The sequence below is a fragment of the Paroedura picta genome, chromosome 8, assembly GCF_049243985.1.
Source record: "Paroedura picta isolate Pp20150507F chromosome 8, Ppicta_v3.0, whole genome shotgun sequence".
Classification (NCBI taxonomy): Eukaryota; Metazoa; Chordata; class Lepidosauria; order Squamata; family Gekkonidae; genus Paroedura; species Paroedura picta.
Window position 1 is genome coordinate 47,076,285 of NC_135376.1, and position 26,671 is coordinate 47,102,955.

At 40.2% G+C, this 26,671-nt stretch overlaps 1 protein-coding gene across 4 annotated transcripts in view; it reads left to right on the forward strand.

Annotated features, from left to right (window-relative positions):
* SLK (STE20 like kinase) overlaps positions 1 to 26,671 on the forward strand; it is a 53,574-nt gene that overhangs the window by 24,733 nt on the left and 2,170 nt on the right. For 3 of the 4 annotated variants that reach the window (XM_077349628.1, XM_077349629.1, XM_077349627.1), the window contains exons 9-19: positions 579 to 707; positions 2,108 to 3,520; positions 3,949 to 4,079; positions 4,387 to 4,510; positions 6,863 to 7,042; positions 9,658 to 9,750; positions 20,576 to 20,705; positions 21,746 to 21,870; positions 22,452 to 22,640; positions 23,211 to 23,336; positions 25,398 to 25,511. In XM_077349628.1, the coding sequence (XP_077205743.1) occupies positions 579 to 707; positions 2,108 to 3,520; positions 3,949 to 4,079; positions 4,387 to 4,510; positions 6,863 to 7,042; positions 9,658 to 9,750; positions 20,576 to 20,705; positions 21,746 to 21,870; positions 22,452 to 22,640; positions 23,211 to 23,336; positions 25,398 to 25,511 (2,754 nt within the window). The remainder of the gene's footprint in view (positions 1 to 578; positions 708 to 2,107; positions 3,521 to 3,948; positions 4,080 to 4,386; positions 4,511 to 6,862; positions 7,043 to 9,657; positions 9,751 to 20,575; positions 20,706 to 21,745; positions 21,871 to 22,451; positions 22,641 to 23,210; positions 23,337 to 25,397; positions 25,512 to 26,671) is intronic. The other variant, XM_077349630.1, reaches the window with a different exon arrangement.

Consider the following 26,671-nt stretch of genomic DNA (forward strand, 5'->3'; position numbering starts at 1 on the left):
TACCTAGTTATGTCTGGATTTGTTATTTCTCATTGCATATGAAGTATACAGCCAGGATCCAGCCATGGGGAGGTGCTGGGGCTCAATAGTTTGGCATATGCTAAGCATGCAAAATGTCTCAGGTTCAATCCCTAGCCATCTCTAGGTAGAAGGAACTAGTAATAGGTGGTGTGAGACCCTCAGCCTGAGACCCTGTCGAGCCACTGCCAGTCTGAATAGACAATACCCACCTTGATAAACCAGCACAAGGCAGCTTCAGGTGTCCTGATACTTACTTCAAATAGCATTTTGTCAACTAAGCATGAGAGGGATCTCAAAGAGAACATGGAGAAAAACAAATACTGCTAATTTGAAGAGCCAACAGAAGACAGTGTGGTAGGATGGATAGTGATTAAATATAGCTACATTCTTACTTTTGTCCAGAATGTCAAAAGTCTTCAGAAAGAGTATGAAGCAGAAATAATAGTTTTCTCAAAAAACAGCCTTTGTCTTACAACTGGGCCTCTGGGAGGGAGGTGGCATAGGCAGAAGTAAATGGAATACATGTTTGTGTTTGAGATTTTATGCTTTTTTACCAGCATCCGTTTGTTACTATTACTTCCAATAAACCAATCCGAGAACTGATCGCAGAAGCTAAAGCTGAGGTTACAGAAGAAGTTGAAGATGGAAAAGATGAAGATGAAGAGGAGGAATCTGAAAATTCTCTGGTACTTTAAAACAGATATTCTTTAAAGAATATTTTAATCTACATCACAGACTTAGGCAGTAAATCCCATTGATTTCTGTTGACCAAACTTCCCTATAAGTCACAGGCCTCAGTTGCATTCATGAAACTTTCTGAAATGCCTTTTGTTGCATTTTGATTAAGATGAGGAAGTAAAAGGCAAAGAAAGTGCAAAACAGATTTAAGCAATCCACCACTGAAGTAAGAGATGGGGAGGTAGAAACAAAGACCCATAGTTGAGGCGATTATGGATTTTTAATCAGTTTTTAACTGGTTTTATAATGTGTATATGGTTGTGAACTGCCCCAAGTTGGAAACCCTGAAAGTGGTTGTATATGAATTTAATAATAAATGAAATAAATAAAATTTAATGAAATGTATTCCGTGACTTTCTGATGATACCTATCTTTATTGTCATACGATTTTAAAAAAGCACGGTGTAGTGGTTAGGAGCAATGGCTTCTAATATGAGGAACCAGTTTGATTCCCCACTCCTCCCACACATGCAGTCAGCTGAGTGACCTTGGGCTCATCAGAGCACTGATAGAGCTGTTCTGTCCAAGCAGTAATATCAGGGCTTTCTCAGCCTCACAGGGTGTTTGTTGTGGGGAGAAGAAAGGGAAGGTGATTGTAAGCAGCTTTGAGATTCCAGGTAGGGAAAAGCAGCATATAAAAAACAACACTTCTTCTAAACCAAAATATATTAGGTTGGATCCAAAGTGGCCTTATGCAGGCAGAAAGTTATTTCATTGTACAAGGCAGAAGTTGGTGGTTTCTTTGGATTTAGTTCTTGAACTGTCACACTGCTGCTTTATGGTATTTCCTATAGTTCTCTGAACCTTCAAGGCCAACTTTTTGTGTTATGTGGAGATAGGAAAGATCTGGTTTGTGAATGGAACTCCATGGATCAAGCGCAGAGCATTGCACAAAAAATGAATATGCAGTTAAAATTTTTCTCGTAGGTGGTCTGTATGCATTTATAATAAACTGGCATAGGAAGTAATACATATTCATTGTGAAACATTTATTTTTTTTTTAGTTGAGTAATGTATTTTTAATGCACTGATGTATGTTTCTTTTTGGTGAGGTGACTCATGATACTAGCCAAGTAAAAAGCCCTGGTTAGTATTATTTCCTACCCTGTTATTAGAAAGCTATCAATTTACGTTCAAGAAATGCTACCTAGTGTGAGGTAGTGATGTGAAACTTTTACAAGACGCTCTAACCTTTACTGAGCCTCTGACTCATTTGAAAAAGGACTCTCAGCATGAGTTTGTCAAAAGTGTTTGGCATCATAATAATAAATATAACTTTGTTCAACCTGATATTGCTGATACGTTATAACTTGAAGAAATTAATCAATTTTTTCAATGCACATTTTAGCAGTTACCAGCAAATAAGCGAGCCTCGTCAGACCTCAGTATCGCTAGCTCAGAAGAGGATAAGCTGTCACAGAATACCTGTCTTCTGGAATCTGTTTGTGAAAAAAAGGAAGATGCATCTGCTGCAGAGACTAGTACTGATACACCTGTGGATGAAAAAGTGACCGTTGAGGCCAACAGAATTGAAAAATCCAATGAGAATGTATCTGATGCTACCCAGAGAAAGACTGAAAAGCTGCAAAATGGATCCATTTTATTGGGAGGAGATGTGGAAGCAAAGGAAAGTGGAGTTCAAAGTACAGAGTTGATTGATGATTTTGTATCTCAGGATGAAAGAAAAGAAATTGATGCCATAGTAACTGAAACAAATGTTGAGGCCAAGAAAGAAAATGTCTTTGAAAATAAATCAGTGACTGAAAACACACAAAAAATAATACCTGAACCTGAAAGCAGCAATACAGATCTTACAGGTGCAATACCTAAAGAAACTGAGAAGGGAGAAGAAAAATGTAGTACAGACTTTCAAGGAAATGAAGCCAGGGAAGAAATGGAAGTAGAAAAAACTGAAGGAGTTAAGGAGTTAAAAGACAGCTTATTTGAAAACAGGGGCCTGATTGAATCTGAAATTCATAAAAATGAAGTTACTATTGGTGCTGGTGAGTCTCAGGTAGAAACTGCAGATGATGCTGACAATGGAGTACAGGAGCAAGTAAAAGAGGATCCCAGCAATGCTCCGGACACTGCTGGGAAATCTTTGAACAGTGGTGTAGATGAGATGCTTGAAAGTGTACAGGAGACAACAGAGAATATTGCTGAAGAAGCTCATGAAAAAGGTGCCTCTGAACCAACTCCAGTTAAAGGTGAAGGCCAAATAAATGATTCTGTTAATCAGCTAGTTGAGAGAAGTATGGACGGTGCAGCTGAAGTAAAGGAAACCGACATTGAAGTTTCAGCAGGAATGGAAAACAAGGAGAAGCAGGCTGTAGAAGGTGACAGCCAACATACTGAGAAAAGCACAACTGAGGAAGGCGACATTCTTCATCAGACTGGAGAATCGGACAAATTGAAAAGCACTGAGGCAAACCACAAGGATGAGATTCAGATAGACACTGACCTGCCTGTAGTTTCCAGTGATGTAAATTCTGATACCGTCATCAGACAGCCACATACAAATGAGCTCCCTCCAGTACCCAATATTAGCATTAGCGTTAGTGATACTGAAAATGAAGCAAAAGATAAATTAGATATTCAGGGTACTGTTGAAAACTCACATCATCTTGACCATGAAAATGCTAAAGAAAATGAAACCAATTCAGGCACTGGTTCCACAGCTGACAACAGCAGCATCGATTTGAATTTGTCCATTTCCAGCTTCCTCACTAAAAACAAGGAGAGTGGTTCAATGTCTTTGCAGGTAAGAGTCAGTAATCTTGACTTAAAGCATATTCATATTTTAAGCCTTTTGTGTATGGGCGCATTCATAATCATGGGGGAGGAGAAATGTTGCTAAACGCATTTCCATTTTCCTAAATTTTCAAATGTTAATGTACACACTTATAAAAGTAATTGTATTGAAGAGTGTATTGAAGAGTGCAACTATCAAGTGAAGATACTTAAAACTACTCTAGAACAAGGCTTAAGAAGTTCAATGGAATTGAACAGTTAAAGATCAGCTCCTCAGTTCAGTTTATCTTTGCCTGTCTAGTGAAGAGAAGTCTAGTGAAGAGAAGGGCTTCGGGTTGTGGTGTGATAGTAATTTTGTTATTGCTTAGAAACATAATTTTACAAGTTTATGTGCGTTTAACATTGAGCTATTAGAATAATGTGTCATCATTTATTCAGGAAACGAAGAGACACAAGAAAACTTTAAAGAAAACGCGCAAATTTGTTGTTGATGGAGTAGAAGTAAGTGTGACTACTTCTAAAATAGTCACAGACAGTGATTCTAAAAGTGAAGAATTGCGGTATCTTCGGTAAGTTTGAAAATCTCCATTTCAGTGGAGAGAATTTATTTCACTGAATTATAGCAACAAAATCATTCCAAATTCTGTTAAATTGTTTAAAATAGTTTGGTCTTTTTTAAAGAAAGAAAAACTTAAGTTTCTTAAATAGACATAAAACAATGCATGTGGTAGCCCTGGTTGGGCAAAAGGGTAGGATATACATTGTGCATTTAAATACACGTAACGCAAATTCTGGCTATACTGCTCATGAGTTTAATCTGTTTCCCTGTTTGCTTCCTGCTCCTTATAATATGAATCCCATTCTTATGCCCCTCAGGCGGCAGGAATTGCGGGAATTACGACTTCTCCAAAAAGAAGAACAGAGAGCTCAACAGCAGCTCAGTAATAAACTGTTACAACAACGAGAACAGCTGTTCAGGCGCTTTGAACAGGAAATGACAGTAAGATTCCTATTTCCCCCCACTACCTAGTCATTTTTAGTGCATTTAATGATCTTATAGCGAAATTTTCACACTAATATTTTTGAGATTAAGTTTTCAAAGAATGTGGAAAACCCTTTAAAAATCCTGTTGGTGATGTGTTGTGAGAATGCCTTTTCAGAGCCTTAATATGCTGGTGTTTTGGTGCCATTTTCATTGTTCTTCACTGTAGTGCCAGCCAGCCAGGTATCATATAGATCATGTGCTGATGCTATGATACCTCAAACCACTCCTATGTGGCTGCTTGATGGCACCATCAGTGGGAAAGGTAGCCTTCACATCTTTTCCTTCCCTTTGAACGGATGGGTGGAGTCGAGGGCTTGTGGCACTCTTGCAGAAGGCGCCAGTGCTGACACTCCTGGGCTTGTTGTGGTGCCTATTTCATTGCCCATCAGTGCCACAAGGTACAGCATTTATTATCATCCAGTTCTCAGCGACTAGATGAGGATGTGCATCAGATACGTGGCCTTTAGCTGGCTGATTTTGAAAGTACTTCATGTTGCCAGTTATGGAAAAGTACAGAAATTCAGGTTTTGCTGACTTTATTCAGCCAGGTATAACTTTGTATATTATCCCAAGCACTTTGGATGTGGGTTATTTATCAAAAGCATCAACCTCCCTAGCTGCAGGAATAGTAATAATCTGTGTAGCTGCTAGTTGCCAGTGGTGGGGTGAGGTGATGAATCTTTGCCCTTATTTCATTTAGAAATACGGTGGGTGCTAGATTAGGGGGGTGGAGTGGAAGAACTCTGTGGACAGCCTCCCCCTCCCCTCAGGACCTGGAAAAGCTGCAGGCAGCTGTAAGGGAACTCACCAACAGGGGCAGCTCTCACACAGCAGGATTCTGCAGCCTCCAAGCCTCAGAGGGAAGTGGAAGGAGGAGGGGGTGGTCAGGGGTGGGGGATGGAAGGCAGTTGGTTGGCTGCTGGACAGACAGGCACACTGGTTGGAGGAGGAGGTACTCAGGGGTGGGACAGCTGCCCTAAGTGGGTGTTAAGTGCTCCTCCAAAGCCTTACCAGAAATATATAGTGGAACAGATGTGAAATTGTCCTGTTAAACCATGGGAATAGCTATGGGTATATGGGTATAACTATGATTAGCTGTACTATAAACTCAAAGAAAGGGAGTGGGAGCCAACTTGGTATATAAATAGCAACAGTCTCTAAACTGGACAACCTGGTCTGAGTCCCCATTCCTCTACATGCAGCCAGCTAGGTGACCTTGGGCCAGTCATGGTTCTCTTAGAACTCTCTCAGCGTCATCTTCACAGTGGGTCTGTTCTGGGGAGAGAAAGTGAAAGTGATTTTAATTCGATTTGAGACTCATTTTTGTAGTAAAAAGCGAGGTTAAATCCCCCAACACTTCTTCTTCTTCCCTAAATAAGCCTAGGCTAGATTCTAGTGGGCAACAAGGGTGTGCCTTAAAGGAAACCCTGTTGTATTCCATTACTGTCCAATAGTGCTCTAGATCAGTGGTCCCCAACCCCCGGTCCGGGGACTGGGACCGGTCCATAGATCAGTTGGTACCGGGCCACGGCTCCTCCTTGTCCGCCTCCCCGGCTGCTGCTGGGGCTCCCCCTCGGTCTGGCACTGCGCAGCTCCTGCTGGCAGCACCCCCCAGCAGACGGCGGGAAAGCAAGCGGAGCAGGGGCTCAGGCGGCAGCAACGTCTCTCAGCAAAAGACTACCCCCCTCCCCGGGCCTCAGTAAAATTGTCCCTGGTGATAAAAAGGTTGGGGACCACTGCTCTAGATCATGACCTACATATAGTTCTTTCCTTGTGGTAGTATAAATAGTAGAGCCACAGTTTCATGAAAAAGAATTGTGTTCTGATTCATGGGAGTCTGAAGCCTCTTCAACTAGAAGTCCCCTAAAATGTGAAGACCAATAACTATACCAATAGTAAAACAGGCAGGATGTGTTCTCTTCTACACCTGAGTTTCAGATTAGCTATAATATCATGGAATAAATAAATTCTTGTAATGTTAGACCTACTTGAGAAGCTTAAGAATTCTGCCATTCTTCTGAATTATCTAAAATTGTAACCCTGAATTTTGTAGACGGACAAGAATTGCTTATGTGTTGATCTCATGGAAATAATGTAAGATTTAGAGAGCAAAGGTGTTGCCTAAGTTCTTTCTGGAATGCTATTTTCAAGAAATTTTAAACTGAAAACCCAACCTGTTACTTTGGCAAGTTATGTCACCACCACTTTCTTGAACAGCAGCTTACACATGTAGGCAGTTATTACATATGGAGCTTTTCAGCCTATCAAATGTAGCTCTAGGTAAATGTCTAATTTTCTGACTTTCAGAGTAAGAAGCGGCACTATGATCAAGAAATTGAAAACCTAGAAAAACAGCAGAAGCAGACAATAGAACGCTTGGAACAGGAACATACAAATCGCTTACGTGATGAAGCAAAACGCATCAAAGCAGAACAGGAGAAAGAGCTGACCAAGTTCCAGAATATGTTGAAAAACAGAAAAAAAGAGGTACAGACTATTCATTTAGAAGGGAAATATAGCTATGTCTATCTTTGACAAGGGTTGCATTAAGCCATTAGTTTAAAATTTTAGTTATTTTCTGTACTCATAGGCTTCACAGTTCTTGATGAATTCTGATGCTGTAAAAGGAGTTATTTCCACATCAAATTCCTAACTGGTATTAGATTCAAGTGGGTAGCTGTGTTGGTTGGTCTGAAGCAGCAGAACAAATTTAGAGTCCAGTTTTATTTAAGGTATGAACCTTCGTGTGCACGCACACTTCTTCAGATGCAATATCAATATTACAATATTGTATATGAGGAAATGTGTATGCACACAAAATCTCATACCTTGAGTAAAACTTGGTTGATCTTAAAGATGCCATTGGACTCTAAAATTGTATTAGATTCAGAATGCTTCAAGTAGAGTTAGAATCTTGAAAAGGATCTTAGTTGTCTTTCTCTTTCTGCTGCTCTTGCAGAACTATTAATGATGGCCAGAGTGCCTTTGAATGGTTTGGGATGCTGAATGGGGAATTGACAGTAACTGTCCCTTGTGATTTCTACTATTTCCCCTTCTACTGAAGTCCCATGCCTGCATCTCTCTGTTCTCCAAGGTCTCCCAACTTTGTCACTATATGAGCCTTTTAAAATAAGGGGAAAGGCATCAAAAGTAGCTTCCACAATTGTAGTTGCTTGCAACAGTTTGGATCCAGCCCCTTGTTTCTCGCATTGGGAAATGTTTTGCTGTTTGGAAGACATTCATGTGCAATTGAAATAGCAAAGCTAGGTACAAACAAAAGAACTTTAATATATGCTATAAATTCTAACATGATTGAGAGTAGTAGTTATCATCAGCCTTTATTTCAAAGTTCCTGCCACCATAGAAGCATCACTATTTGTTTTGAGTGTTGAGAAAATTAATGGCTGAATATCTTTAATGAAGGGAGTATTTAAAATAGATCTATTGCAGAGAAATGGTGGGCAGAATGTTCTCCAAATCCATTGCATGCAGATCTGGCTGTGTGCCTCTTTGAATTGTGAACAGGAAAACTACTAAATCAATAGGGCAGAAGTAAAAGAGAATTATGAGGATGTGTTTCTTAAAAAAATACTATATAACAAAATATTTGCTTTCTGAACAAGACCGTTTTTACTTTATTTTTATGTATGGAAGCACAAATAACTTTACAGAAGTGTTGGGAGCTCTGTGCTATGGCACATTACTCTTAGTGTCAGACAATCTTAGATCAGCTGTTTTCATTTACTCAATAAATTTCATAAATATAATTATATTGTAATGCTGTCTCTTAGTGAAGTACTTGGAAGTCTGAAATACTATACATATTAAACATTGAAGCTGAAGCAGATTTTAAGGAATGAAACCAATTTGATTTAATTTTGGTTTACTTCAGACTCAGAGAATACCTAACTATGACAAGATTAGTTCATTAAAACAAGGTTAAATTGGTTTGATTGAGGCAGGCTGCTAGGTAAAGTGAAGAAGCCATATTTTGCAAAGACTTCCTGTCATTTTTTTCTTTAAAAAAAGAAATTAATTCTCAGTTGCCAGACTGAGTGACTGATATGGCTTGGTTGAACTTGGGCAGATTTCTAGACCCTCTGCCTGTAAATATCAATTGAACATTATACTGTTTACAGTGCTTTGATACCAAGCACTATATGATCTCTTAGATACATCAATTGTGTATTTTTTTAATCTGTACCTTTTCTTTTGCTGAACTCCTTGCACCTTGAGCCTCTATTGGTGATTGGGCCTTAACAGGGGAAGTGGGTGAAGACATTTGATGTGCTCAAAGAAATCTTTTCATACAAACAGAAATAGCATGTGGTGATTTGGGCTGTATTTTTTTCTGCGGGTTCTTCCAGTGATAAACCGTTGTTTGTTATTGAATGGTTGTGAGCTTTAAGTTATTTTGAGGAAAACACATCTATAGTATGTAATCTCCATAAAAATATGGAACAATGCAATTGGACTTTAATCATCTATTTAATCTGCATTATCACAAGATCAGTTGATTTCTAGAAAATTATCTTTGAGATTCTTTAACTGCTAGATATCAATTGCATATTTCTGAAACATAATTATAATCTAAATGAAAATTTACTCCTGTGTGGTATAAAATGTCCTTTTGAAGGGGCTATGGCTTTAATGGAAAAAAATTATAACTTTTGTCTCAGCTTGGCAGAGATGTCAGCAGTAGCTGTTTTTTTCAACAGATATTGATCCAAACATCCAGCTATTTTTGGAGCTTTTGCCATCATAGTAAAACCTTTCTGTTATCACGGCAAAATAGTTCATATTTTGGCAACTGTCCTGATTTAGATTTTGTAGATACTGTTTACCTTTCTGTAAAAATTGTTTGTGATTGCACATCATTGGCATTTGCATGAAACCTGAATTCCTCTTTGGAATGCAATTAGCACATGCCTCATTCATGTCTGCTTATTCCGCCCACTTACTATCCAGCTAACTCTTCCGGCTTTGATGCATGCTTTTGATACCTTTTAGTGCTTGATCTGCTTCTCTCATATTTACCATACATGCTTGCTGTGGAGAAAAAGGGTTCTTTTCCCCACCTTCTGCATGCTTGTGCACTGTAGGTTTTTAATGAAGTGGAGAAAGCACCAAAAGAGCTGAGAAAAGAGCTCATGAAACGCAAGAAAGAGGAGCTTACCCAGTCCCAGCATGCTCAGGTAACAGCAGCAGCTTCATGCTTCTAAAATCCCCAAAGCCGCTTTTGTTCACATAGCTTTAACCATTTTTCTGTGTGTTGGAGTGAATTTGATCTTTACTTTTCCCAAGACTTAGCCCACATAGTGACTATTGTATAAATAGAAGCACAATACTTTAGCTGTTTAGTTGTCTTTAGTTATAGATATATATTCAAAACTCATTATAAAAACATTGTATTAAAGGAGGGCTGATGAAATGTATCTTCAGGTAAATGCGCTGTATAGAGGAAAATATGAAGTTGTAGTGTATACTTTATTCAAAAGATTTAGTGTAAAGAACTTTATCAAACACAGAAAACCAACCAATCTGTTCATGGTAAAACATTTTGCAATCTTTCCACTAAATCCAGTATCCCACACAGTGAATTTTTCACATTAAGTACTGTTCAGCGCCTTCTGTATTCCAGGCATGTTGTTACAGGTAACAAAAAGTGCAATTAATTTTTCCACTTGTAACAGAGTACAATATGTAGCAAGTCTGATATGTAAAGATGTGCAAGATGTGTATAGATGAGTAGCCGTGTTGGTCTGAAGTAGCACAATAAAATCAGAGTCCAGTAGCACCTTTAAGACCAACAAAGATTTATTCAGGGCGTGAGCTTTAGAGTGCAAGCACTCTTCCTCAGACTGAGAACTCCCTACATGACAGTGGGAATATATAGCAAAAACTAATTCTGTTACATTAGTAAACTATGTCACATATCCAAATACAGCCATATGATAATTCTTTGCCAAAACAGCCAGTCAGTCCCCTGGATTTCAGTTGTAGTTTACAAAAACCTAAGAGAAATAAAACTGTCAGTGATCAAAGGCTCCCACCCCACCATTTGCTGTGTACAGTTACTCAGAGTCCATGCTCACTTTTTGTTAAGGCTGCTGTTGTATGAAATCTCAGGCTGAAATAAGACAACTTCTGGTGTCCAAACAATGCCTTTGCATATCCATATACAGTGAGCCGGTAGTATCTTGCAAATATGCTTTTAAAACAGATTTTGTCTCAGTTTCTCGTTGAAGAGGAAAAGAAAACAACTGAGCCAGAGTACTAGAGAATATAGCTAGAATATTGGAGGAAGGAGGGAGAGGAAGCCAAGCAAGTGAAAAGTTTGTATGTTTAGCATTCTAGTCAAAGCAGCTTGCTTTCTTACACATAATTCCCCTTAAGATGGAGAACTTTCCTATTTCAAGCAAGTAATGTTGACAGTAATGTATTTTACTTTCATACAGAAATTGCACGCACATCTAGCCAGTATTGAGGGTTTGAGGTGGATTTTGGTTTTGCAGTCTAATTACTGCAGTGAGCTGCAGTCCTTAATTTATAGGAGCAAAGCCTAGTGTTTTGTGGCACACTGAGGTAGGATTTATAGAAAACTGGGTAAATAATGAGGAAATGAAACATTAAGGAAGTTGCTTTCTAATCAGTATTTCTAATACTAATAGTGTCTCTTCTTTCACCTACTACTTATTCATTCGTCTAGTAAAATATTGCTGAAGAACAGTACAAGAACAACATTATGGGCAAGTTTTGGTTGTTTGCTGAAGCCGTTAGTCCTGCAGCCACATTATTATATTCTGTTATTGAGTGCAAGACTTATGCTTACATTCTGATCTGGGAAGTGCATTGTATTCTGCTTCACAGGGCGTTGCTCAGGTTATGATTCAGTCTTTTCAGTTGTCTTCATGTGCACTCTTCAATGCAGTAATGCAGGATGTAAGTTCAACATACCCAACCATGGATATTTTCCTCTGTAGTTATAGCTTGTGTTCTCTGCTTTTTCTATTGCTCATATGTGCTGAGTAATCTGTACTAAATTGATTTCTAAAAATGAGTTCAAATGCTCTAAGAAGTGGATGCTGTAAACAAATTATGTTAACTTAATTTGTTGATTTTTAGCACATATGCAAACCGAGAGCTACTTTTTTTGCCTTTCTGTGTGCTGTGAAACTCAAGTTGTTTTCCAGGACGTTTCTGGTGTTACCTCACAATGAGTTTTCCTTGCTCTGCCTCGTAGGAGGCACCATCCTGAATTTTGATCCATGAAGCAGTGATGGGAACACCTTCTGTGTTTCTCAGTCTTGAACAGTAGTATAAAATATTATCCAGGTACCTGGTTTTATTTTCTTTTTTCCCTTGTTTAGTGGCACTTGAGACTTTATGGAAGAAAGTATAGAATCTGCCCCCATCCCACATGCCTTGCATGGTTTTTTTTCATTTTGGCAGTGGGGAATCACAGTCTTTGTCCAGAATTGCAGTTTCATTTAAGATGCCTAATCATATGTCATGCCTTCTGATCAAGTGACATTAGTGATCCAATGTAGAAGGCAGGTGTCTTTAGCTTTAACGTTTGGTTTTTGTTCAACAAAACCATAGAATAAGTTTTGTTAATATTAGGAACTTTCTCGTGGTAACTTTCTAACTCTTCAAACTGAAAGTCTCCCTCTGTTATATTACTAATCTTTATTTCAGTTAAAAATTTTTGACTCACTTTGTTGAAGATTTCTTCTCGAAAAAGGCAGACAGCTTTGATAACTTAATCAAAGCTATTTTTGTTTAGAGAACCTCCTTTCACTGCACTTCTGATATTGCTGGAGTGCTTTGTTTATTGGATTATTATCCTGCAATTCAATATCTTTGTTAATTTTTATTCACCAGCAAAATGTCCAGCTTGTAAGTAGTTTGGGATTTATTAGGTGTATATATATATATATTATATATATATATATATATATATATATATATATATATATATATATATATATATAAGCACACTACACATTGATTTCTGTTGGGATCCTTTAAGTGTGTTGTAAAGGTAGCATACCATAAATAAATTAATAAGGTAGAATTCCCAGTTATTTAAAATAATGCATATGTTATACAAGTTTATTCAAATGAATTGGTAATCATTATAGCTTCTTCACAATTTTTAGACAAGGCAGATGTCACTGACTTAGTGCATAGATAACAATAGTGGTTTGTAAAAATTACTTAGATTAGGAATATTCAGCAAGTTTCATCCCCTTCTTACCTATCTGGTTATTGTCAACTATGCCATCTTTTCAAACCAAGGCCTGCCTTTTATCTATAGATGGCACTATGAGGATCCATGGAGATGCAAGCACATGTCAGGAAGTCATATGGCATAATAGCCATAAGACAACATAGTCATGTTTGGCTGTAAAAGCCAAAGTTGTGACATCACCAGTATCCAGGTCAGGACAATGGCTACAAACAGGATTAAGACATTACATCCTTGCTCTTTATAATGAACACTAGTAGCATATCTTCCAAAAAGCAACCAAACAACAGCTCTCTAAAAGTTGACAGCTAATGATGGTTTAATACTGTTATAGAAACAATGCTCCTCTAACCATGCCATGTGTACATTGCTGATGGGATTGGGAAAGACCCAGAAGTGCACAAACCTGAATTATCTGCCACTCAAAACTACCTATAAAGGAATCTTGCATTGCATCTGCCCAAAACCATTCCTTTGTTTTTGCTCATAATAATCTTCTTAGATATATTGTTGTAACTACTAAATAAAGAGGAAATAATCTAGAAATATATGGTTTCTTGTGCTGGGCCTCTGGAAATTATTCTTAATACAAAACAGCAGTGACTAGTGAGTCAATTTATTATATGCACATGAGTAGCAGATACTTACCCTATATACTCACGTATAAGTCGACCTGCATATAAACCGAGGCACCTAACTTTACCGCAAAATGCTGGAAAACCTTATTGACTCGCATATGAGCTGAGGCCGAAGCCTTCCCATCCTCCTCCTTCCTCTTTCCCCTCCTCTCTCTTTCCTTCTGACCCCTCTTGCCTTTTTATATCCAATCCTTCTTCTTATCCAATTCCCTTCTTCTTAGCCAGGTGTTCTGTTCCTCTAGGGGTATTACCTTCTGCTCTCTGCTCTCCCTCTGAGACAGAGGCTTCAGAGCTTCCTGCAGCAGCAGAACATGCTAGCCTCATTAAGGCAGTGAGGGGGGGGCTCTTCCTCCCCTCCCACTATCCCTCCGGGCTTGCTGCATCTCTGCTTCTTCCTGTATCTGCTTCTTCAGTTAAATATACGTGTCTCCCACCCCTGCCCTCCTTTCGTGTCTGGCAGCTTTCTTTTATACCTGCATATAAGCCGAGGGGGACTTTTTCAGCTTTAAAAAAGGGTTGAAAAACTCGGCTTATATGCGAGTATATACGGTATGTCCATTCCCCTTCCAGCTTGAGTCAAAGCTACTTTTTATAAATGCAGTTTGCCATTTAACATATGAATGTTGCTGTTAACATGTCCTGCCATGTATATGGATCTTCCCATATAAAGTGCTGTGGATAAGGACTGATCAAACAGATAACCTGCATCTTATGACAAGGTGACTTAGCCAAACAGACTCAGTGAGATGATTGAAAGCAAGTAAAGAATTGCCATCTGTCAAATTTTCCCGCAAACCAAGGCAGTGCAAGCATTGTGAACTTATCTGTGTCTGTAAACTGCATGTTTCTTCTGTGTGGATTTTTGAAGCTGCAACTATGGTACATATAATTTGCTTAAAGTAAGAAAACCATGAGCCTGTTATAATTTATTTATTTTTATTTATTACATTTGTAGTTCCAGATTTTTTCAGGCTACCACCCGCTTGATCCCGTAAAATCATCTCCAGTGCTCTGCTACCCTACAAAAAGCATTCTTCAGAACAAGGATGATAATAAATTCAAAATAGTATCAGTTAATTGAGCATTTTTTTCAAAATCCCATTAAAACTTTTTAGTTTAATTTATTTAATAAAATTAATAAACTTGATCCAGTGATACCAGCTTTTTAAAGTCTGATTGTTACTTAAATCCATTTTCAAATACTTTTTTGTTATCACCCAATCTGAATTTACATTTGAAAGAAGATCAAAATGTTAGACATATTTTCATGCAGCATATCCAAATGGTCATAATTACCGTACAGATCATCATCTTGTTTTCCATCTTTCTCTTCCAGCTCAGACAGGCTTGGAAACTGGTATTGCCTGCTATGGCCTATATTGCATTTGAATAGAGTTAACTCTCAAATAGAGAGCTTTACTAAAATTGACCCTCATTTCCTTGCTATTGCAGATTCATTTCATTGAACTTTGCAGATAGTTCTTATAAATAAGCATTGTTGTACCTGATCTTTCTGAGTTCATCACTGAGCAAAACATATCCTCAAAAACCTCCACACAACAGATCATAAAAGCATCACACCCAATTGCCTTTCTTTGATAGTCAACAAACTTCAGCAGCAAGTTTTCAAAATTGTCATTATCCTCACACTGAACGCCTGGAATATTTAAGCTCTGATGGTGTATTTACTAAGAATTCTAGTAGTTTCCCCCTTATTCTGCTAGTTTCTGCTATGCAGAGACAGAAACTTATCTGCTTGCTTGGCACCTTAGCCTGGTCAGTTGTGAATAAGTGTGCAATGTGTTCAAAGGGGTGCATCTCCAGTGCCCCCTGCTACCCCTTTGCCTCTCATCACCTCCCTAGGTAATCACACTGCACTGTATAGGCGGGACCACTTCTTTACAAGGTACTGAAATTTGTCAGAAGTCTCAGAAATGGTTAGATGTTACATATTAGCATATTCCACTGCTAACCAGGATTATCTAAACTGGCAGAATGTGTTTGATGGTTGGGTTTTTGCCACACATGGACAAGAACATATCTATGAAAAGGGATAAAGATAATTCAGTCTTCTTGCCAGTTTGTACTTGGACCTACCTCTTCCCTTGGGTATGTATGTCTGCTGCTGTCAATCCCCAGCTGCAGACACTGAATCATTGACAACTATGGAGATGATGCACTGTGGCCACCATAATTCCTTCTTTGAATATTTTCTTGTTCTGTTCCCTTTTAAAACTGGTGAGCAGATTCCTCATCACTGCCACACCATGTTTGTTTGGGATGAAGGTTCTAAAGGTAAAGGTAAAGGTATCCCCTGTGCAAGCACCGAGTCATGTCTGACCCTTGGGGTGACGCCCTCTAGCGTTTTCATGGCAGACTCAATACGGGGTGGTTTGCCAGTGCCTTCCCCAGTCATTACCATTTACCCCCCAGCAAGCTGGGTACTCATTTTACCGACCTCGGAAGGATGGAAGGCTGAGTCAACCTTGAGCCGGCTGCTGGGATCGAACTCCCAACCTCATGGGCAGACAGTTCCAGACAGCATATCGCTGCCTTACCACTCTGCGCCACAAGAGGCTCATAAAGGTAAAGGTATCCCCTGTGCAAGCACCGAGTCATGTCTGACCCTTGGGGTGACGCCCTCTAGCGTTTTCATGGCAGACTCAATACGGGGTGGTTTGCCAGTGCCTTCCCCAGTCATTACCGTTTACCCCCCAGCAAGCAAGCTGGGTACTCATTTTACCGACCTCGGAAGGATGGAAGGCTGAGTCAACCTTGAGCCGGCTGCTGGGATTGAACTCCCAACCTCATGGGCAGACAGCTCCAGACAGCCTTACCACTCTGCGCCACAAGAGGCTCATCATTGTTATTTCTCATAGTACTTCTAAAAGAGCATTGTATTCTCAGATGCTGCCTGTTCTTTTAAAAAGTTGAAAATGAAATAATACTTTCTCATAGCACAGTGGTTCCCAACATTTTTGAGTAGTGTCCAATTTTAGAATCCATTGATTGAGAAAATACATACAAAGAGCTACTGTATATTCAGTCGGGCTTTTAAATTAGATTTTAATACTCACAATAGCATCTACAGACATTTGAAAAATAGTAATAAGCTTACGTGTGAGAATTTTTTGATCTGCAGAAGGTATGTTTGCTTTTTTATATGGAGTCATTTAATGAGAAGGCTGGGTCTATTTTACAGCTTTCAGAGATTGCAAGTCTGGTGGAAGCATAGGTGGCACAGACCAATGACTTGACATGGTATAAGAAAGCTTCATATGCTTGTATAATTTTACCCCTTGCTTAGAATGACCTCTTGCTAACAGCAGCTAATCTGTACTCATGGGAATTTGCTTGGATACTCAAGCTTTTAGTACTTTATAGCAGTGGTCCGCAACCTTTCTAAGGCTGCGGACCGGTGTGTGTGGGGGGGTTCTGGCGGCCACGCATGCGCGTTTGCACCATGCATGACGCAAACATGCATGTGTGCAATTGTGCGCCATGCGCAGCCGCAAACATGCATGCACTGCGCATATGGCAAACTGCCGCGCATGTGCGTTTGCGGCCATGCATGGCACAAATGTGCATGCACGGACTTGCTGCGCATGCACGTTTGTGCTGACGGCCCTGCTTCCCTCTCCCCCACTCCCACAAAAATAAGCTTGCCGGGTCACAAGCTAATCGGTCGATTTGGCGCCCGATTTGCTGGCGGCCTGGGAAGTTTCTTACTGCGGGGGGGGGCGGGGCGGGGGGGAGCCGTGGCCCGGTGGTTGGGGACCACTGCTTTATAGAACAGTTGGTGGATGCTTATTTATTTTGATCTTATCCATGGTTTTCAATGGTAAGTTGGCTCTTAAAGGAGTTGACGGGTATCAGAATCTAGCATAAATAAAGATTTCAGCAGACTACAAAATATGAGTCAGAGTTAGAGCATCTCATTGGCATACAAAATATCCTAAGCTCTTTCCTGGCATCTTCAGCTAAAAGGACCAGGTAGTAGATGATGTGGAAGCCCTCTGCCTGAGACACTGGAGAGCTGCTGTCACTTTGGTTAAACAGTATTGACCTTGATAGGCCAAGGATCTGATCCAGAATAAGTCAGTTTCATGTGTGTTCATGTTCCCCCACTCCTCAGGAGGTTAATTTAGCTGGCACAGGAGGTTAGTCAGCTGTTGGAGAGGGGCAGGTTTTGCTGTTGGTTACTGATGGCATTTGGATTGGAGGAGAGGGGCAGGTTTTGCTGTTGGTTACTGATGGCATTTGGATTGGAGGAGAGGGGCAGGTTTTGCTGTTGGTTACTGATGGCATTTGGATTGGAGGAGAGGGGCAGGTTTTGCTGTTGGTTACTGATGGCATTTGGATTGGAGGAGAGGGGCAGGTTTTGCTGTTGGTTACTGATGGCATTTGGATTGGAGGAGAGGGGCAGGTTTTGCTGTTGGTTACTGATGGCATTTGGATTAGAGGAGAGGGGCAGGTTTTGCTGTTGGTTACTGATGGCATTTGGATTGGAGGAGAGGGGCAGGTTTTGCTGTTGGTTACTGATGGCATTTGGATTGGAGGAAGGAAGACCATATCTCCAGGGTACATGCTGAGTTGCAGCTGTTTTCCATAACTGATAGTATAGTGATTACCAATCTAAGTGGCAAAACAAAGGGGAAGTCTAGTGGCACCTTAACAAACAATTGGGCCGTGTCCTGATGCAGCTCTAGGCCGTCTTGGTCTGGTAGAGGTGTGGAAGAGGCCAGAGAAGTCAATTAATAGGCCCACAAGGAAGTTACTGGCTGAGCAGCAGCTCCTTGAAGGATGTGAGCATTTCTGCTGGAAACCGGAGAGGGTGGCATGAGCTATGGGAGCCAATATGCTCCTCCCAAGCCCCTGAAGAGAAGCCGTGGCAGTGCCTGTGCTCACTTATGGCCTTTGGCTAAGTGTGGTCTGATGCTACTTGCCTGGATGGTTGCTCAGAGCAAACAATCCCAACAGGGGAGATGTGGCTGTTCTGCAGCAAGGCATCTGAAAGATGAAACGTGACCAGATTTGGGGAGCATAGCCTCCACAGAGGCAAAAGTTGAGAGAGAGAAGTACTGGAGGAGGAATGCTAGTCATCTGCCCAAGCTGGATGGATTCGCGGCCCCTTGCAATAGCTCCTTAACTCCCAAAAGTCTTTGGCCTACAAGTTGGGAACCACTGTTGTAGACTGATTGTTGAATACAACTTGGTAAGTCATTCTTAATTATAAACATCTTCTCTGAAACACAAATTTGTATATTTTAAACATACTTTCTCCATCACTTTATATGCAGGCGTGACTCAGGAAGCTCTCTTATGTCAATTAAAAGCTATGGGAGAAGCACTATAATTCATTCATTGTCAGCATGCAGCAAAATAACAGAACACTGTAAACTATTTTTTGTGTGTGTATATTCAGAACATTTTTAAAGCACCTTTCAATCCAGTTTAACTTCTGTAGGTACAAAATCAATAGCATAGTCTCCAAGCAGCAAGTACTCCTGATCACATTGGGCAGAATAGAAACAATAACCTTACATATTGAGCTGTTTTCCAGATTATTCAAAATAATGGGGAGCTATTCCCCATTCCCCATTTACCCCCAAAGTCTCATCCTTATATTTTTTCCCCAACTTGTGGTTTACAGCCACTTTTTTCTTTGTGGCTGCTTTAGCTATTTGTTCCCACTGTTTAATTCTTCTTCCAATCATTCCAGCCCATTGGAGACCATGTATGAATATGATGACATTTCAGCCAGAGTTCTTTAATTTTATTATTTGATTTCTTAACCGCCATGCATAGACCATGCCAACTCGTGGCGGTTTACAATAAAACACAAATAAAACAGCAACAATACCCTGACAGCATAATACCCTACTACAGTGGTCCCCAACCTTTCTGAGGTTGGGGACCGGCAGGGCATCGGGCCGCAGCTCGCGGCCCGCGCGGCCCATGCCCGCAGGCCGCGCCCACGGGCCACGCTCGTGCATCGGCCCGCGCCCACGCATCGGTCGCGCCCTCCGGCCGTGCCCACGCCTCGGGCCGCACCCAGGGGCGCGGCCCGGCCCTGATTCCCTCTCCCCACCCTGCCGCAGTAAGAAGCTTCCCGGGCCGCAAGCTTGCGGCCTGGGAAGTTTTTTTACTGCGGGCGGGGAGAGGGAGCCGCGGCCCGGCACCGGGCTGCGGCCCGCAGGTTGGGGACCACTGCCCTACTAAACCCCATCCCAACTCGCCCATCCATTATGGACCAAAATGGCCCTCCCCTCTAGCCACCACCTACAAGCCTTGGCACTTCTCAAAGGATTCTGTTTACAGAGAAGGCAGTTATAGAGTCATAGAGTACCATAGTACAATTCTGAAGGTTTTGTGAAGTGGGGTTCTTTCAGCTCTGTCTTTAATCTTTGTATGTCTTTGCTTTCCACTTAGTTCAGTCAAAAATTAAGTTTGGCAATTCATCTTCCATAGGAATTCTCATTGGATCTTAACAAATCTTTAGATGGAAATGAAATCTTGATAAGATAGTTTGGTATTTGTTTCCTTTTGGCTGAATAACATAAGGATATTTCAGCCTGCTGTTTAAATAACAAAGAATATTGAGCTATGGGTTTGACAAGCCCTTTGCCTAGGAAAAATTGTGCCTGAATCTGTCATACAAAACAGTTCTATATCTAATAATGAATTTGGAGAAGGGATTGCTTTGTTGAAATAAAAGATACAGTGGGAATCACATGTTCACTGTTTTTGTTAATATTCAGAAATGCATGTGTATTGTTTGAGTCAGCCCTTGGCTAGAAAGTTAGGTAGAAACCTCTGTGGTGATCCCATATTCACACTTCTGCTCAGCTATAATATGTATTGAAAGTCTCGTAGGAAAATATATGTGCTGCTGTCTTTCTTTGTGTCAATATAACCTACCTCGGATAACAACTGTGAGGCTACTACAACAATTGTAAGCAGAGATGCATCCTTCAAGTTTATTAAAATAAATAGGCTTAGAAGGGTACAACTGTCTTTGTGATTGCACTATAAAACACTGTCCTGAGTTTCTTGAAACTAAGGATTTGTGACATATGGCCATGACTAGTATTGTGCATGATTGATTTAATTATGGCTAATTCTTAATAGGAACAAGAGTTCGTACAGAAGCAGCAACAGGAACTGGATGCATCACTAAAGAAAATCATTCAACAGCAAAAAACTGAGCTAGCCACTATTGAACGGGACTGTCTTAATAACAAGCAACAACTCATGAGAGGTACTTTATTCCTATGAACTTATAGAGGTTTTTAAGGGTTCATCTTACATAGTAATGCCTTCATGCAGACACCATGGAACATAAATAATAGGTTGTGTAAGGAATGTCTGTGGACTAATGTCCTACATTTCTGTTCGTTTGGAAATTCTGTGAAGACTACATTTGAATTTTATTGTAAGAGAATATAATGGCATACAGAATCAATTGTATTTTATGAAAATAAATCCAGTTGCACCGAATTTTTGTCACTGATGGGGAAAAAAAGCTTGAGCAAATTATTACTTCACCCACATTAGCCCCTTGTTTAATAATACCTCATGTACTTCTTCAGGAAGGTATTTTGGAATTACTTCACTTGAACACATGAAATTATGTAGACATGAGCTGAAAAGCCTGTTGAAGAAAAAATACAATGGACGCTAGCCTTCCCTCCCCCCCACCCGACTCGGAGCAGCCCCATTGAGGCCTGGCAAGGCTGCAGCGGAGCTGCTTGGGGCAGGGGTAGCACTGTCGGGGCCTCCCTCCACCCCACTCCACCTCACCCGGCCCGCAGTTCCAGGCCCTCTCCCCTACTTCCCAGCTCCCACCTGCCCTCCTCACCACCACCGCGGTCCAAGGCCCCACACCCCTCCATCCCAGCTTGCTTGTTTATCTTTATTATTATTATTATTATTATTATTATTATTATTATTATTATTATTATTATTATTATTATTATTATTATTATTATTATTATTATTATTATTATTATATTTATATCCCGCCACTCCCTTGCGGCTCGTGGCAACAGCACAATAGAGTGTACTGTTGGAGGTGGAGGAGGATGCAGCCAGTGGCAGGTCAGCCTACCTGATTGGCTGTTCATTGGATGGAAAGCCAATCAGATAGGCAGTGAGTTCCAACTCTTCCTACTACCCCAGTCCCATTTTATTTATGCTACAGATGAGTGAAAGATGCAATACTTAGTCTAACTTAGATTTGAACTCTCCATTTAAAAGCTTTTCTGAAGGGGTCCTTAAGAAGCTTTTTATTCCCTTTAGCCCGTGAAGCTGCAATATGGGAGCTTGAAGAGAGACACTTGCAGGAAAAGCACCAACTACTCAAACAGCAACTGAAAGATCAGTATTTTATGCAGAGACACCAGCTGCTTAAACGTCATGAAAAGGTTAGTGTGAGCTCTGTTTCCCAAGACTTTAACTTGGGGAAATCCTTATTTTAGCATTCTTCCTTTTGCCTGTTCTCCATTCTTGTAATGTAAATAATACTTGGGAATGTGTTATGTAACCTTGAGGCTCATAAATATATATATATATATATATAATATTAAAAAGGCTTCTTAAATTCATCAGTACGGAAGGACATGTTGACGACTCTGGAATTGGACCTTACCCTACTGATGTTATAAAGAAATGAGAAATGTAAAAAATTGTGGCAGTTTGAACAGGGAGCAAGACGTTAGAAGGCCAAATTCCATGACCACATGTCTACTTTCTGTGACTGGTATCAAATGGATGTTCCATCACCTCTCTCTTTTTGCTCTTACCCATATATCATTCTTTTACTATGGCAGAATGTTGATCACTATAAAATATGTGAATTGGCAAAAGCAGATATGGCATAACTATTAACTAGAAAATGTTCTAGACAATATTTTAATGTGATTTGGATAAAATTTGTATTAATACCTCATTGAATCAAAGTCCTAAATGCAGAATAAACACTTTTCTTCTCAAATAATTTTCTAAGGAAACAGAACAAATGCAAAGATATAACCAGAGGCTTATCGAGGAGCTAAAAAACAAGCAAACCCAGGAAAAAGTCAGGCTGCCCAAAATTCAACGCAGTGAAGCAAAAACTAGAATGGCAATGTTCAAAAAAAGTCTAAGAATTAACTCATCAAGCACTCCAGAACAGGATCGTGAGAAGATTAAGCAGGTGACAACTACCAAAAAATATTTTTAATAGATAGAACTGAAGCTACCTGAACAGCATTGAGATTCCCACCAATAATTTTTTCCGAGAACTTTTGAGTGCAGTTTTGAGTATTTGTGTGTTCTTCTGTATTAGTTTCCTGATATCATGTGTGTGAAAGACATGCTTGCAGCGGCTTGTGTGACGTTCTCAATTGGAAATACTTTTGTTGGGTCATTAGAAATGGCTTAGAACTAAATGTCATGGCTCATGTGATTTGCAGATCAAATAGCTGAGGAAAGATAAAATTTGATGCACATATTCCAAATGAATAGGAAGTGCTCCTACATCTAACATTCAGCAGCCTGTTCTTGTTCATTTGGCTGATAGTAATTTTTCCAAGTGGGAAGTCATGCTGCTCTGAAGTAGCGGAACAAATTTTGAGTCCAGTGGCACTGTTAAAACTTCGTTGGTCTTCAAAGTGCCACTGGACTCAATATTAATTCAGTAATTTTTCCCAGTAGTCAGATGTCTCGTTACATGTGTTTATGAGTGCCAGACAGTTTTAATTTATATTTTCCTGACTTTTTAAAGTTTGCTATTCAAGAAGAAAAGAGGCATAAAAATGAAAGACTGGCTCAGCATCAGAAGCATGAAAATCAAATGCGAGACCTCCAGCTGCAGTGTGAAGCCAACATTAGAGAATTGCACCAGCTACAGGTAAAAATATTGTTAATCCAGATTTGCCTTTTAAAGCAATGGATTACAGGCCTTTTTGCACATGGTATTTTCTATATGGAATTCTACAGTGTACAGTGCTGACAAATTGAGTATACTGACAGTGTAGTACATTTAGAAAAGGAGAGGCGCATCTTTTATGTGCTGTTTGGATTTTTTCATTTTATGGATATGCTCAACTCAGTGTCATTCCTGTACTGCATATTGCATTTGCCATAAGTCTGCAGTGGTAACTAGTAGGTCTGCAGATGTCGTGGATTTCCTTTTATGAAGCTAATTGTGTATGATAGTTGAACGTTTATCAGTAAACTACTTACTTTTGTCTGCAATAGCAGTAATTTTGTAAAAATGGAAGTTATATCCAAAGGAGTTAATTAGGGGTGCACGTTCGATCTATCTGAACTGAAAAGATATCTAGAAAATACCAATCCAGTATTTTTCAACTATTCTTTCAGCCAGATATAAATTGGAGTATTTATTTGGACATCTGAAATGGCAGAGTTCAAAAAAATCCTAAAAATATTCTGGATTTTTTTGGATCCTTGGATAGCTGAAGTTAAGTATTTAAAGGGATTGCAGTACCTTGAAATGCCTTTCTGTTGCACATGTGGCCTGGGAAATCCATGAGCCCTTTAAATGCCTTCATACTGACCATGTCACTTGCAGAAGGCATTTAAAGGGTCTCCATTCACCTTAAATACCTTTCCCCCAAAGCAGGGGGCACCTGCTTTGATGGCCCATAGAATTGAACACCCTGGTCCAATCTTTTTGGAACTTAGGGGTTTATTTGAGTAGAGGCACCAGCAGCTATGCAGCAAATATAGCCTACATAAAAAACAGCTCCTACAGAGTCCCAGATACCCTCAGATCAATTCTATTGTACCCTATGGGGATCATTGACTGGAAGGAGCCGAAAAATTGGGAATCCTGAATAATTACCAAATCCAAATACCATATTAGGATTTGGGAACTACTGATATTTTGAGAGTTCAGGATAACTCTGAACGTGAGGCATGATTTGAATGTTAATGTCATTTCTGTGCCCTTTGTATGAGAAGATTGATAGCATTGCACTGTACTTGCCTAGCCAGCTAAACGAGTGGTGGTTTGAGGAAGCAAGCTCCATCTGAAATTCTGGCCACCTAGAGAAGGGTGTTGTTTTCTGCTGGCTTCTTGTAGATAAAACTTTGAAGAGAAAATAGCTTGGGAAGTACGGATGGGTTGGAATGCCTGAATCCCCATTTAGCTGGCAAAACAACAGCTTTGTACCACTGAGGCAGTAATTCTGTTCTGAGTTAAGTACACAAGAACACATTGAACTCCGTGGTCTTGAACATACATAACTGCTTAGGATTTAGCTGTACTGCTTTGTTCCAATGAAAACTTGGGTCACATTTCATGTCTTCTTTGCTGTCCTGCACATGTCTTTGTTTGTTTATTTTTTTACATTTGGGCTAGCCTCCATCTAGCATGGTATGCTTGGAAGTGTGTGTCTGGTTATGGATGCTGAATTTATATGCCTGATCCAGTTAGCAGAATCAAACTTCAATAACTCAAGCCAGAACTGTAAAATATAGTATATAGCTTCTGCTGGAAGAAATTAGCAGATGGACTAGAAGGGTGCACTGAATAGGCATTTTCTACTTGAAAATAAGGCTCCCATACTGCTCTGTGGTTGTAAAGCATATATTATGTGACTTCTCCCAAGACTGGTGACATTCAAACAGGTATTTTTAAAATACGATCAGAATTTGTGAGGAAAAAAAGAGTGCTTCACACCCCCCTCCCCCAATGCAGCAGAATGGGCAAAAGTTTCCTGTCTGAATGTACTAATCAATTCTTTAACATATTTACAAAATGCAAGCTGTAGTTGCTGAGGCAAACCTAGACACCATAGAGAATAGTACTAGGAAGGTATGTAGAATTATCTTTGCCACAGACTAAGCTAATTAAAGAATTAGGTCAACATATGCTGCTATACAAATGGTTAATTATCTAATCTGATTTAGTTTTGCTAAGGGATTATTTGTATCCCAATTTCAGAATGAAAAATGCCATCTACTGGTTGAACACGAGACTCAAAAACTAAAAGAGCTGGATGAAGAACACAGTCAAGAATTAAAAGAATGGCGAGAGAAACTGAGACCCAGGAAAAAGGTAATGTCTGTATCAGTATTTGAAAGCTGATACAATTTAGGGGAAATAAAAAAACCAAGCAGAACGAGGCTGCCCTGAATAGGTGATGAGTCATCCCCATGTTTCCCTCACATTTTTCATCTTCTAAAAGAATAGTTGAATTATTTAAGCTACCCAAATATCTCCTAGCACAGTGGTCCCCAACCTTTTTATCACCAGGGACCGGTCACCATTTGACAATTTTACTGAGGCCCGGGGGGGGGGTAGTCTTTTGCCGAGGAACATTGCCGCCTGAGCCTCTACTCTGCTTGCTTTCCCGCCGGCACCCCTGACTTCCCGCCACACACTGGGGAGCACTGCCAGCAGCAGCTGCGCAGTGCCACACCAAGGGCCAGCCCCAGACATGGCAGCCTCCGGAGAGCACCAAAGGTGAAGCCAGCAGGAGAATGGCAGGGCAGCCTCCAAGACAGCAGCCAGGGAGGAGGATGAGGAGGAGCTGCAGCCCGGTACCCAATGATCCGCGGACCAGTACCAGTCCTAGTGCATCCATAAACTGAGATGCAGTGTAGAACTCCACAGTTTCTCATGAACATAGTAAATGTCGGGCATGACACAAACTTAAAATTATTTTGCAAGTTTTTTTATAACATAAAACATGTTTTATGCATACATAAAATAAAATTCTCAAAGTGCAATATTTTGTCTTATGGGACTTCAGACATTATAGATGTCCTCTTTGTGCAAAACCCCAGCTGTTATGATTCCTAATCTGAACACTAATTTTTACTGAAACTTCATTTTCAACTGAACAAGCCCTAAGGAAGCCGCACTCAAGTGACTCATTCTCCCATGAAATGACTCTGTGAGGCCTTTATAACTGTGTGAAATGCAACACGGGGTTTCTCCTAGGAACCCCTGCTTTAACATTCACCTGTGGCCTTGCTGGTGCAGGGGAGAAACAACTGTGATATTAAGGGCTCAGCAAAAACCTACTTTCTTGCTAGCCATACTTCCAGAGCTGGGTTTAAGGACTCCAGCTTTATGCCTCTGCTTAAGAGAAAATGACTGAGGCTCATAATTATGGTGAGAATGGTAGTCCTCGAAATTGAAGGTGTTACCAAAGGCCAGAATGGAGGCCTCTGGAGGCTGGATTTGACTTTGTGCTGCATTTGTCTAACTCT